The sequence below is a fragment of the Pipistrellus hanaki genome (assembly GCF_964339955.1).
Source record: "Pipistrellus hanaki genome assembly, chromosome: 7".
NCBI lineage: Eukaryota > Metazoa > Chordata > Mammalia > Chiroptera > Vespertilionidae > Pipistrellus > Pipistrellus hanaki.
In genome coordinates this window covers 68,933,423-68,945,458 of record NC_140509.1, presented here as the reverse complement: position 1 = coordinate 68,945,458, position 12,036 = coordinate 68,933,423, and the positions used below count along the sequence as shown (strand labels likewise).

Sequence of the window (12,036 nt, the reverse complement as noted above, 5' to 3'; positions counted from 1 at the left end):
GAGTATTACAGCTGAACAGTCTATCCTGTTCCAAACCTGGGGGGAGTGGAGGACTTTCTTATGAGCTGTAACATGATATGTTAAGGCATCTTACGGTTCCTTTTGTGGCATTTTAAGTACTGTGTTACCTTTGATATAGTCCCTTTTGGGTAATAATGAAAAACGTACCATTCGAAGGAGTTTGAAAATTTCCGGAATATTTCATACAGTAAATGTGGAGTTTATGGCAGGTGACAAAGGACTATGACATAATTAAGGAGAAAATATGCTTTAGAATTTTAAAAGCTTATGTGGTTTGACTTTGATTTACTCGGTATATATTACACATAAATAATTGTGCTTTGTTTCCGAGTCATTGTTATGCTTTGCTTTTTAAATATATCCAACCTTGCAATGAACTCCTAAATAATTTGAACACTGCTGTGACAGTTGTAGTTGATGAAGAGTTGCAGCCTATAGAATTTTTTTTTTTTTTTACATTTAAAAAATGTGCTTTCTCCCCACTGTGTGATTTTGTATAACATCCCTCCCCTAAACCTTGGTCCTGGAAATGAATGTCTTACCCATGGCAGTCCAGTACTAAAGGGATAAAATAATTTCTATTATACTTTAGGTTTTTGGTGGCGGATTTTTACTTTTCAACTTTCTGTCCTACTAGTCACAGTGTATGTGTTTATTTTATTACTCTTGCAGTTAAACACAGAGTATTCAATTGTATCTCCTTACTTTATTGGTGTATAGCAGTTGAAGAATGGTTATGACAATTTTTCTTTGAACTAAAGTAGATGCAGACTTCCAGTTACGCAGTAGCATTATCTTACTGTTATAATAAATGGGTGGTAGCTTGGGCTTTTGAGAACTGATACTTAGTTTAGGGTTGGGGAAGAAGTCAGGGTGAGCAATGGTAAAGAACTTGAAAGGGGATATACTAAGAAAAGGGAGCAGTACAGAAACTTAACTCCATGAAAAGGATTTTAGAAATGTATGAATTTTAGGCTGCAAAATTTTTGTTTTGGAGAAGGAATGACACTATAAAAATAGTTTTTAGATTTATTTAGTAATTAGACTTTTACAAACTCTATCTCTCACACTTACTTTTTAAAAAATTTTTATTTTACCACCATTTGGCTAAATGTCATTTTATTTATTTAAAGCCTCTCAAATTTGTATGGGTAGATTAGTAAGACTATATGTGACAAACTTTGTGTTCTAGAGATTTTTTTTTTTATGCTTTGAGTTTTTAGAACTCAGTAACTGAATTGAAACAGAAAAAGTGTAAAACAGGTCTTGTTGAGAGTGGAGGAGACAGTAGTTAAAGCCAGTTTCTACAGTGTCTCCCTGAGTTTATATGTTTGGGACTACCGCACACTGATTCTGTGCTGAGCTCAACGTAAAGAATATGTATGTACGTGGTGCACAAATACGTATAGGTGATCTCATTTAAGTCTGTATGTATTTTATTATAAGTTCTGTTAACGTGTGAATTTAGAAAATAAACATATATTTTTGCAGCTGTTCTCAGTGAACAAACACTAGAATAACTTTTGGCAAAAGCCTCTGTTGTAAAAATGATATATTTTGCTGATTATCCAGACTAGTATTATTTTGACTCAATTTTTAAATTAATTTGAATACCTACTTTTATATTTTCTTAGTTATCTTACTATGTGCATTCTGAAGTAAAACAGAAGTGAGATCTTTTCATTTGTACTTATTTAATTCTACTGACTAGAGAACAGGATGCCATGGAGAAGCCCAGTTAACTCGGAGTAGCAGTTGGTTCAACTAATTGAAAAAAAGTAAATGTGTTAGAAAGGGTCATCTAATTGAAATGTATTAAATGACTAGACTAAAACTGGAATAATTATAAGAAAATACTTTTTAATTTCACTATATAATTAAAAAGTATTAGGAAAGATGAAAAATACCACATAGCAATTGATACTTCAAGAAGTCTCTCCTTTTCACAAAGTCAGAACCTAAAGATAAGACATTCTGCTTTCTCAGACAATTATTTACAATTATTTTATCTAACTCAGTCATAAAAAAATTTTTATAATATGTACATTTATACAAAAACTAGGCATTGATATGGTACAGTATTTGTATAAATATTGATTCAGTCACATTCACATTGTAGCATATTCACATTTAGTATAATCAAAGTTGACAATAATCTGACTCACATTATATTTTTTATACAGTTCCGAAAAGAAAGATTTTCTAAAATATCACCTGTAAAATTATATATGATAAGTCATTCATTACATTAGCAAACTTTCATTTTTTAAAGTTTAATCTTGGATATATAGTTGCAGAATTGATCTTTTAATATCATGGTATAGTATAATTAAGACTTAGTCATTAGTTCATTTCAAAACAAAATGAAATTACAAGAGATTTTTAAAAAAATATCTTCTTCCATTATTCAGTCTTTTAAATTGTTTTATTGTCATTAATACTTCAGGATTTACAAATAGTGAGATTAAGTAGAAAATGATTGTGATAATTGGTTCCAGCTTTTTAAAAAGATCGAATGGTAAGATAAAAGAAACTTGTTTTCTGCAGATTTCTTATGAATTAATCATGTTTTTCATTCTTACAAAAGTTAATTCATACAAACGATCATAACCTGCTCAAAGCACTACTTGATTAGACAATATGAAATATTTTAAGGTGAGTTTTATACTTGAATATCATAGTTATAATGCAAAACATTCTAGAAATTACATTTTTACCTATATTTTCCAGATATTGAAAGTTTTCATTATTCCAAATACCAAATACTATATTCTTTATAATTTATTTCAAAAAGTATGTTTTTTTTTCCAATTACAGTTTACATTCAATATTATTTTATATTTGTTTGAGGTAAAAAGTATATCTATAACTTCAGTTATTCATGTACATACAGCCTAAGAAAACTTAAAGAGTGACTGGTATTGTCAAATAAAAACAAATTTTTTTTTTACTATTGAATAATGTAATAACATTAACCAATCTTCTCTACCTACTCATTCTGATTTATTTTCTCATGGCACTTACCACTGCTGCCATTATATTCATTTTACCTATTTACTTATTTACTGTGTGTCTCCTCCACTAGAATGGATGATCCCTGCAGACAGGTTTTTTTGTTTCTTTGGTTGGTTGGTTGGTTGGTTGGTTTTTTTTTGTTTTTTTTTTTTGGTCTATGTTAGTGCTATACAACATAAATATGGTACAAGCACATATGTAGTTTAAAATTTCTAGTAACTGCATTAGAAAAGTTAAAAAGAAACAAGGGATTTCTTTTATTTAACCTAGTAGATCTAAAATATCATTTCATTTCTCAATATAAAAATATTAAGATGTTTTACTTTTTTTTTTTCCATACTAAGTCTTTGAAATCCTGTGTGCCTTTTGCACCTATAGCACACCTCAGTTTAGACTAGTCATGTTGCAAGGTCTAAGCCATTCAGTGGTTATTCTCTGGTCTGCCCAAGTTTAGTTCTTCTCCGTTCCCAGAATGGTCTCTGGTACACCCAATGCATTCAGTAAAGCCTTGTTGAATGGATAGATCTTGCTATTTCAGACATGAAACAAAAAAATGGGAGTTGTTTTTCATATTAGACCTTTTTGGCAGTTGTTAGGGTGGTGGATGCTAGAGGTATTTAGATCTTTTCTTCAGAGCATTGCTGTTACTAGTGCTTGGTAAAACTGGTTTCTTCAGTAGTCCAATTTAAAAGATTCATTTCATAAATATATTACAGGAAGTAACTGGTAGGTTCTTTAAACAGTGTTCCTTGGAACATTAGGTTTAACTCTTAGTAAAAAAAAAAACAACAACTAACAAAAGCAATAGGCATATCTAGCATAAAAGAGAAAGAAGGGCTTGATGCATAGCATTCGGTTCAAATTCCACCCCTCTTAGTGTTAGCTATGGAACATTGGACCTTAGGTGTGTTATTTTGTTGTTGTTGTTTTGAGCCTGTTTTCTCATTTGTAAATGAAGGATTTCATTCAGCATACATGTCTTCATAGATGTGATTACATATATATAGTCCAGCACAGTGAGTGAAAAAGCATAATTGGTGATACTTATTATTACAATATAATAAAAACTGAACTTTTAAATTTTAAGACTTTGCATCTTAATTTTAAACATTGCAGCTTATATGTTAATGAATATTGTGTTCTTAACATGTCCTAGTTATAATGCCTTCATAAATCTGGGTTTGAAATTTATTATAGAAATCACTTGCAGATTATTTTTTCTGGTTCTAAATATTATCATCTGTGAATTAGAAAAAAAATTAATATCTACCTAAGCACTGTTCCTGCATATGACAAACACTCAAAAATTTTAGGTAGTATTCATTTAGGTATTATTCATTCCTTTATTTTTAAAAATTCAGTGTTTTGATACATTTATATGTTTATTATAATAGTTAAACTTTTAATTCTTTTTCATCTTGCTTTGATGATGCATGTACTTTAATAACATAAGTAGATTTAAAATTCACATTAATGCAAACACTTAAATGTATTTAACATTGTCACATTTGTGCCCACCTCCTTGTGTGTTTTATGAAAACTAGGATTTGTATTTAAATTGTAGGATAAAATTTTGTCTCATTTCTTGACCTGCTTGTTTCAACTGTATTCAAAACTAAATCAGTGGTCATTGAAGAAAGAAGGTTCTAGATATTTTGTAATAATATTCTTTCTTCAATAGCATATATGTTTCAGCAGTCACCATTTAATGAAGTGTTGCTGATCTCTCAAATGAGAGGGTGTGTTCAAATTTAGGTAAAACTTTCCATTTGGCTTCCAATTTCATGTTCAAGACACTATAAACATATAACTTTCTTTATGATTCTTAAAACTTGTCTCCATCGATTCAGAAATAAGGTAAGGTTTTAAAGTATTTTAAAGTCATAAGTTAACTTTTTTTTCATTTTTTGGTATTACTAAATTTTTTTTTCAAGGATGGATGAAAAGATCAGATCATATTCTACTTTATACTTTGCCTCAATTAATAAAAATGTTCTGACAATTTTGTGTCAGAAATATCTGCCAAAAACATTCTCTTAACTCCCTATGGTTCTTTACCATCTCCCACAAATGAACTGAATTATTTACTTAGTAAATTAATATTTGGGGATTCTCTTAGCCCATTTGGGTTGCTGTAACAAAATACCAAAGGCTAGGTGGTAGTTCATAAGCAACAGAAATTTATTTCTCATAATTCTGGAATTTAAAAAGTACAAGTTGAAGACACCAGCTTGCTTGTGTCTGGTGATAATCTACTTTCTGGTTCATCGCCATTTCCTTCTGGTTGTGTCCTCAATGGTAGAAGGTCTACATGCTCTGTGAGGTCTCTTTTATAAGAGCATTAATCCTACTCATAAAGGATCCACCTTCATGATCTAAGTACCTCTAAACACCCACCTTCCTTATCTTTGAAGGTTAGAATTTCAACATATGAATTCTGGGAGGGCACAAACATTTAGGACCACAGCCGGGAGCACCTACTTAAGTTTAGGGATGTAGTGACATACAAGATGAGTGCCATCTCTGCTTTCATGAAACTTACACTTTCTCTTCTGTTGCATTTGGCAGATATCTGTCTTTCAGCCCTCACCTTGTCCTCCTCCCATACTATCTTCTTTTTTTTTTTTTTTAATATATTTTTATTGATTTTAGAAAGGAAGGGAGGGGGAAAGAAACATCAATGATGAGAGAGAATCATTGATCGGCTGCCTCCTGTACATGCCCTACTCGGGGGCAAGCTTTCAAACCTGACCAGGAATTAAATTGTGGCCTCCTGGTTCATAGGTCAACACTCAACCACTGAGCTACTGCAGTCTGGCATCCATACTATCTTCTTTACCTGGGATAAGAGCCTTTTTTCTGCCAGTGACCATTTGGATATTTAGAGCATCATTCATGGGCCATACAAAATTATCATCTTAAAAATTAGCCTGCTACCCTGTTTCCTCAAAAATAAGACAGTGTCTTATATTAATTTTTGCTTCCAAAGATGTGCTAGGTCTTATTTTCAGGGGATGTTTTATTTTTTGCATGAAGAAGAATATGGTACACGTTTGTTGTTAAATGAAAATAAAGGAAATTTATTACCTGTATATGGTACGGTAATACGGTAGTTGTCCACACAAACCAGACAAACTGAATCCTACAGTATCAAGAATTTACTCATTTATTCAATGACAATCATGTCATCATCTTCTGGAACATCATCATAACAATCCAATTCCTGAATTTCCTGGTGAATTTCTTGTGACTCCATTTCTTTCAGAATCAGTGGACCAAATCTCTCATGTTTAGCCTGGGGGGGGGGGCTTATTTTCGGGGGATGCCTTATATTGTATTTCACTCAGGAAACCTGTAAGTAGGTCTTATTTTCGGAGGATGTCTTATTTTCGGGGAAACACGGTATATTTGGTCAAACATTTAATTACTTCACTCCTAATGCCTTGGCAGTACCAGACCAAATGATTTCGTGGGCCTTTGCAGCTTGACGTTCTCCACCCCGGTTCTATATCATCTCTACTCATTCTGTTTCTTAAAACCCTTATATGGTCTTCTTTGGACCAAGATTATATTCCAGTTTCTTTACCATTTATAAGGTCTTCGTGATATGGTTCCTCACAAACCTCATGATGATGAAATACTTGCCTTTCTTTGAGGCCTATATTCTTTAAGACTTGTTCAGAAGTTTGTTGCCATCCCCATCTTCCTTTGGCTGGGTTAGATTATCCTTTGAACACCAACAACACGGTATAGGTCTTTCCTATAGTAGTCATGGTATTCCAAATATTAGTCTTCCTTCATTTGACCATGAGCAAATGAATGAAACCCCTAAAAAGAATCATTTTGAATAATGCATGCTTCTTACAATATCTAAGAGAATATCTATACTTCAGTCTTTTATCACGTATTTATTAGCTATGGATCTAGGACTCTATGAATATTAGATAGTAAGTAATCAATACATGTGTCCTCTACCATTACAGTTAATCCTCTGAGAGAAAATTAAAATAATCAGAACTTTCTGGTAATTATTTGGACAATGATGTTTTGTGTAGCTATGGGTATTAAAAATGTGTTCTTTGTTTTTTGAGCCATAGGAAGCTTATCTAGGTTCTGATTCTTGATTGGGTGTATATTTCTAGTTGTGCATATGTGCTCTGGAGCTTCTTCAGTCAGTCCCCAAATCAAGTCGTCATAGTCTTGATGAATGTGACATTCACTTTGAGATGATTTCTACATATTTATTGGGCAGTTCCTGTAGTTACTGGTGATGAATCATAGGAAAGAATCAGGGGGAAATAAGGTTTTTATTCTGGTATCCTTCCCTTTCAGTTTTTATTTTCCTTGGACAAATTTTATCGAACATAAGACTTGTGGGTTTTGTAGTGACTTATATGTTGACATTTTAAGAAAAGTATTTTTTTTAAACTAATTACTCTTAGAAACATTTCTTCACCCTTTCATCTCATGGTGCTGAATTCCATGTAGTGGGCATAGAAAATGTTACAAATAGAATCATCTCTTTGTTAATCAGTTATATTTCACATTGTATAAATGTGCACATAAGATGTAAATGAGATAACATTTGATCAAGCAAATAATTGTTTTCCCACATTATAAAAATGTCTGGACTTTAAATTTATAGGAAAAGACAGATTTTTTTTTAATGTGTAGGGGTTTTCTTTGTGCTTGTTTTAAGCATTCTTCTAATCAGAAGAGAAAAGAGTTAGTCATGTGCTACAAAGACAATGCTGTATCGTTAAAATTCAAAACAGACTCTTAAGTGATGGCACTTGTACTGAAGTTCATACCCATGGTGTACATTCAGTATACTTATGTACACTTCCAGGCTATACATCCAAATTTGAAATGCCTTGGATTCTGTAATTACATAAATAGATTATGGCAATATAGACACCAGAGTATATGACAGTGGACTTGGAAATGTGTGTTGTTAATGTTTCAGATTAACTAAAGGATTTTTTAAATTGAATCTACTTTAGACATACAATATACCATTAAGACCATAAAAATAATCAAACATATGTGACTGTGATTGCAGTTAAATTGTGAAAGGCAGCGAATTTGTGCTTTACCTTATTTTAGAAAATGTATTGCACTCTATTGTATAGACATGGATAGCATGTCCTTGAAGTAAAAGTTATTTTCATTCTTTAACCTTTGTGGGTTAGAAACCACAAAGTTGAAATACAGTCTGCAAAAATATACTGCAAATACATATGAGAAGCCTGTGAGCAATGCAGAAACTTCATTAATATGCTGAGAAATAAAACATACAGCCACTGGATTGAGAAAAATGAAAATTAATCTATGACTGTTTTAGCTAACACAATGCTTTGCTCCCAGAATCTACTGTTTATTATTGTGCGCTTTAGTGAGAGACAGAAACCGTATCGATTGAAAAACATTTCTTAGTGAATTGGGAACAGTATGGCTCTCTAGTTCCTAAGTGGGAAGCCTGGTTCTTTGGTTTCTTTGTTCCATATTGAGCTAGTCCTGGGCTATTTTAGCTGAACATTTTATATACTAATGGAGTCTAGGGAAGTGCCTTTGGCAGCTGTTCATGGGAAAATAATGAAATACGCTATTTAGTACTGCATGCTGCTGCTGTAAAATGTGGGGAGTATTTTATAGAGATCTCGGTGAGCAGAGCTGTATCCACTTTAAGTTTAACAAGTGTGTGAACCTGAACAAGGAAGTTGTATTTTCATATGAGAATAACTAGAACTCTTTTCTTACAGGTAAAGAAAACCTGCACAGAATCAGATGTTTCAGAACCTCAGAACTCCAGGTACAGTAAAATGGAGGCAAGCCTTTCTAAGAAAATTGATTTTCCAGATATAACTGTGATTTGAAATACTGAGTTTCTTAAAGAACTTATCTGTCTGGAAATTGATGGGCTAGGGCAAACTGCGGCTCTCGAGCCACATGCAGCTCTTTGGCCCCTTGAGTGTGGCTCTTCCACAAAGTACCACATGCAGGCGCACACATACAATGCTATTTAAACTTCGTGGCCCATGCACAGAAGTTGGTTTCCGGCTCTCAAAAGAAATTTCAATCATTGTACTGTTGATATTTGGCTCTGTTGACTAATGAGTTTGCCAACCACTGGGCTAGGGTACCATCCTATATAATAAAAGCCCAATATGCAAATCGACCGAAGAGCAGAAGGACCTGTTGCAAAATGCTCAATGACCATCAGGGGGCAGACACTCAACACGGAAACTGCCCCCAGTCCACAGGCCATGACTAGTGGTGGCGGCGAGGGGGTGGGGGTGGGGGGTAGGACCAGCATGTGGGTGGTGTTAGGCCAGCCAAGGCAGGTACCAGCAGGGGGCCCCTCTGATTGCGTCCATCCACCCCCAGTCACTTCACACATCAGCCCTGATCATCAGCAAGGCCTAGGGACCCTACCCATGCACAAATTTCATGCACCGGGCCTCTAGTTAACTACAACAATGATTATAGTCAGCTTTAAAGAATCATAGCAGAAACATCTCTAGAAATACTTGAAAATATCTTCCCTTGGCATTCATTGACAGCATTTTACATTCATCTTCATTTTTCTTACCAACCTCCTTTCATGTATTCACATTTGAAATTTCACCACAAACTGAATAAGTTTCAAATCTACTAGTATGCTTATTAAAAAAAAAAAAAGAAAGAAAGAAAGAAAGAAAAAAAACTACAGTATTTCTTTTTCTTTTTAATTATTGCTAGATTTTGTGGATGCTGTCAAACTAGAAAATTATAACTTAACTAGAGGCCTGGTGAACAAATTCATGCATGGGTGGGGTCCCTTGGCCTGGCTGGCAATAGAGACCTATTGGAGGGCTGGCCAGCCCAGGCCTCGCCCCCGATTGGGGGGGAGTTAGAGGGAGTGGCCGAGAGAGGTTGGGAGGGGCCAATTGGGATGAATCAGGCCGGTTGGCAGCTACAGTGTGCATCATAGCTAATTGAGATTCTCTTTTTGGTTATTTGGAGCCTATATAAATGATGAATGAAAGTGGTCAAGTCACTAAATGCTCAACAGATTTTTTTCAGATCTACCCATTTTCATTTTGAGATCCAGGGTCTCAATTTTAAATACGTAGATAAGGGAAAGTACTGCAAATACCATTGCCACAATAAACACATATCTTTAATATGATATTAATGGTATATCATAACCTATTGATTAAGAAATTTATATTTAATGGTAAGATGGGTCTGTTTATCTTATCCTTTGTTCCAACATCTGATGAACACGGAGATTTTCTTGGTATAATAAAACAATATAGCTCTAGGTAAAGTGCTAATAACTGCCTTATATTCTTTTTGGATGGCAAGTATATATTTTTACAGTCCATTCACAATTTGAGTAACCTTTTCTTTGCTTTATGCAGTATGACATTTCTATAATTAATTTCTATACATTTTATATTAAAATGATTTATATATAGTCTTTTTTTGGATTATTAAGTATATAATCTGCTATAAAATTTATGACATTTGATCATTTTTCTTTATAATTAGATTTCAAAAGAGGACCAGATAGTTTTAGCTTATTGGAGCATTAGGAAATGAATGAACCATTACATGTTTTCGTACAAAGCAGTAATTCCAGGATGCATAGACATTTCCTTCCAAAGCATTTCTCTGACTTCTATGAATAACCTACCTATGACATCTTATTTAAGTAATTCAATATTTTTTGCAAGCAGCTGGTCTTGAGGATTACTAAGAAAAACAGAACTATACCACCATTCTTACTAATATTTCATATCAAATATTTTTTTATTTGTCCAAAAAGCCACTTGGGATTTTTGGACAGACAATGCTGTGCTTCAATAAATGAAGCAAGTCACCAAACTGATTGTATTGACAATTGATGTAAATAAGTCAGAGAAGAAATAGAGTTTAGAGCTCACTAGAATTGGATCATTTTCTTTTATCTAGTAAATTTCAAGTCATATGGCCTTAAAAGTACAATTTTATTTTTAAGGAAAATAATGACTACCTAAAATGTATTTTATCATTTTATTATATATCACATATTTAATGTATTATATTAATATATTAATGTATAATATATTATCTTATATAATAAAAGGCTAATATGCAAATTGACCGTCACTCAAACTTACAAGATGGCTGCCCCCAGGTGGACATAAGATGGCTGCCACAAGATGGCTGGCAAGGGAGGGCAGTTGTGGTCAATCAGGCCAGCAGGGGAGGGCAGTTAGGAGGGACCAGGCCTAAAAGGGAGGGCAATTGGGAGTGATCAGGCCTGCAGGAGAGAACAGTTAGGGAAGGGTGACTTGGCCAGCAGAGGAGGATAGTTGGGGAGGATCCAGGCCAGCAGGGGAGGGCAGTTAAGGGCAACGAGGCCTTCAGGGGAGGGCAGTTGGGGGTGACCAGGCTGGCACGGGAGTACTGTTAGGGGCAATCAGGCTGGCAGGGAAGCAGTTAGGTGTCAATCAGGCTGGCAGCAGAGTGGTTAGAGGCAATCAGGCAGGCAGGCAGGCGAGTGGTTGGGGGCAAGCAATCCTGGATTGTGAGAGGGATCCCAGATTGGAGATTGGAGTGGGTGCAGGCTGGGCTGAGGGACAAACCTTCCCCCCCCCCCCCCATTCACAAATTTCATGCACTGGGCCTCTAGAATAATATATATTAATTGAAAAGTAGCTCGACTTTCTGGAAACCAGTAGTCAATTACCATGGATTACCTGCTTCTAAAAGTTTCCTAATTTGTGATATAAATGGATAAAATTAGACAAATCAATTTCTAAAGATTAATACTTTGTGATATCAAAAACAAAACATAACAACAATCCTTTCTTATTAAAATCCAAGATGGAAAGACCTTCAAGATGATCTAGAATCACTTACTGGTTCAAATTGTCCAGTCATTTTGATAGTGGATGGTCTCCTCTCTTAACTTCTGGTTCAGGGGACAGTCTGCACAGCCTAAAAGTGTCTGTAAAATAAATATGTGAC

General features: G+C 34.2%; 1 protein-coding gene across 5 annotated transcripts in view; it reads left to right on the top strand.

Moving 5' to 3' along the window:
* The window catches only part of EYA4 (EYA transcriptional coactivator and phosphatase 4), a 223,985-nt gene that overhangs the window by 112,614 nt on the left and 99,335 nt on the right, over positions 1–12,036 (top strand). For all 5 annotated transcript variants that reach the window (XM_084889506.1, XM_084889507.1, XM_084889504.1 and 2 more), the window contains exon 3: positions 8,799–8,848. In XM_084889506.1, the coding sequence (XP_084745632.1) occupies positions 8,799–8,848 (50 nt within the window). The remainder of the gene's footprint in view (positions 1–8,798; positions 8,849–12,036) is intronic.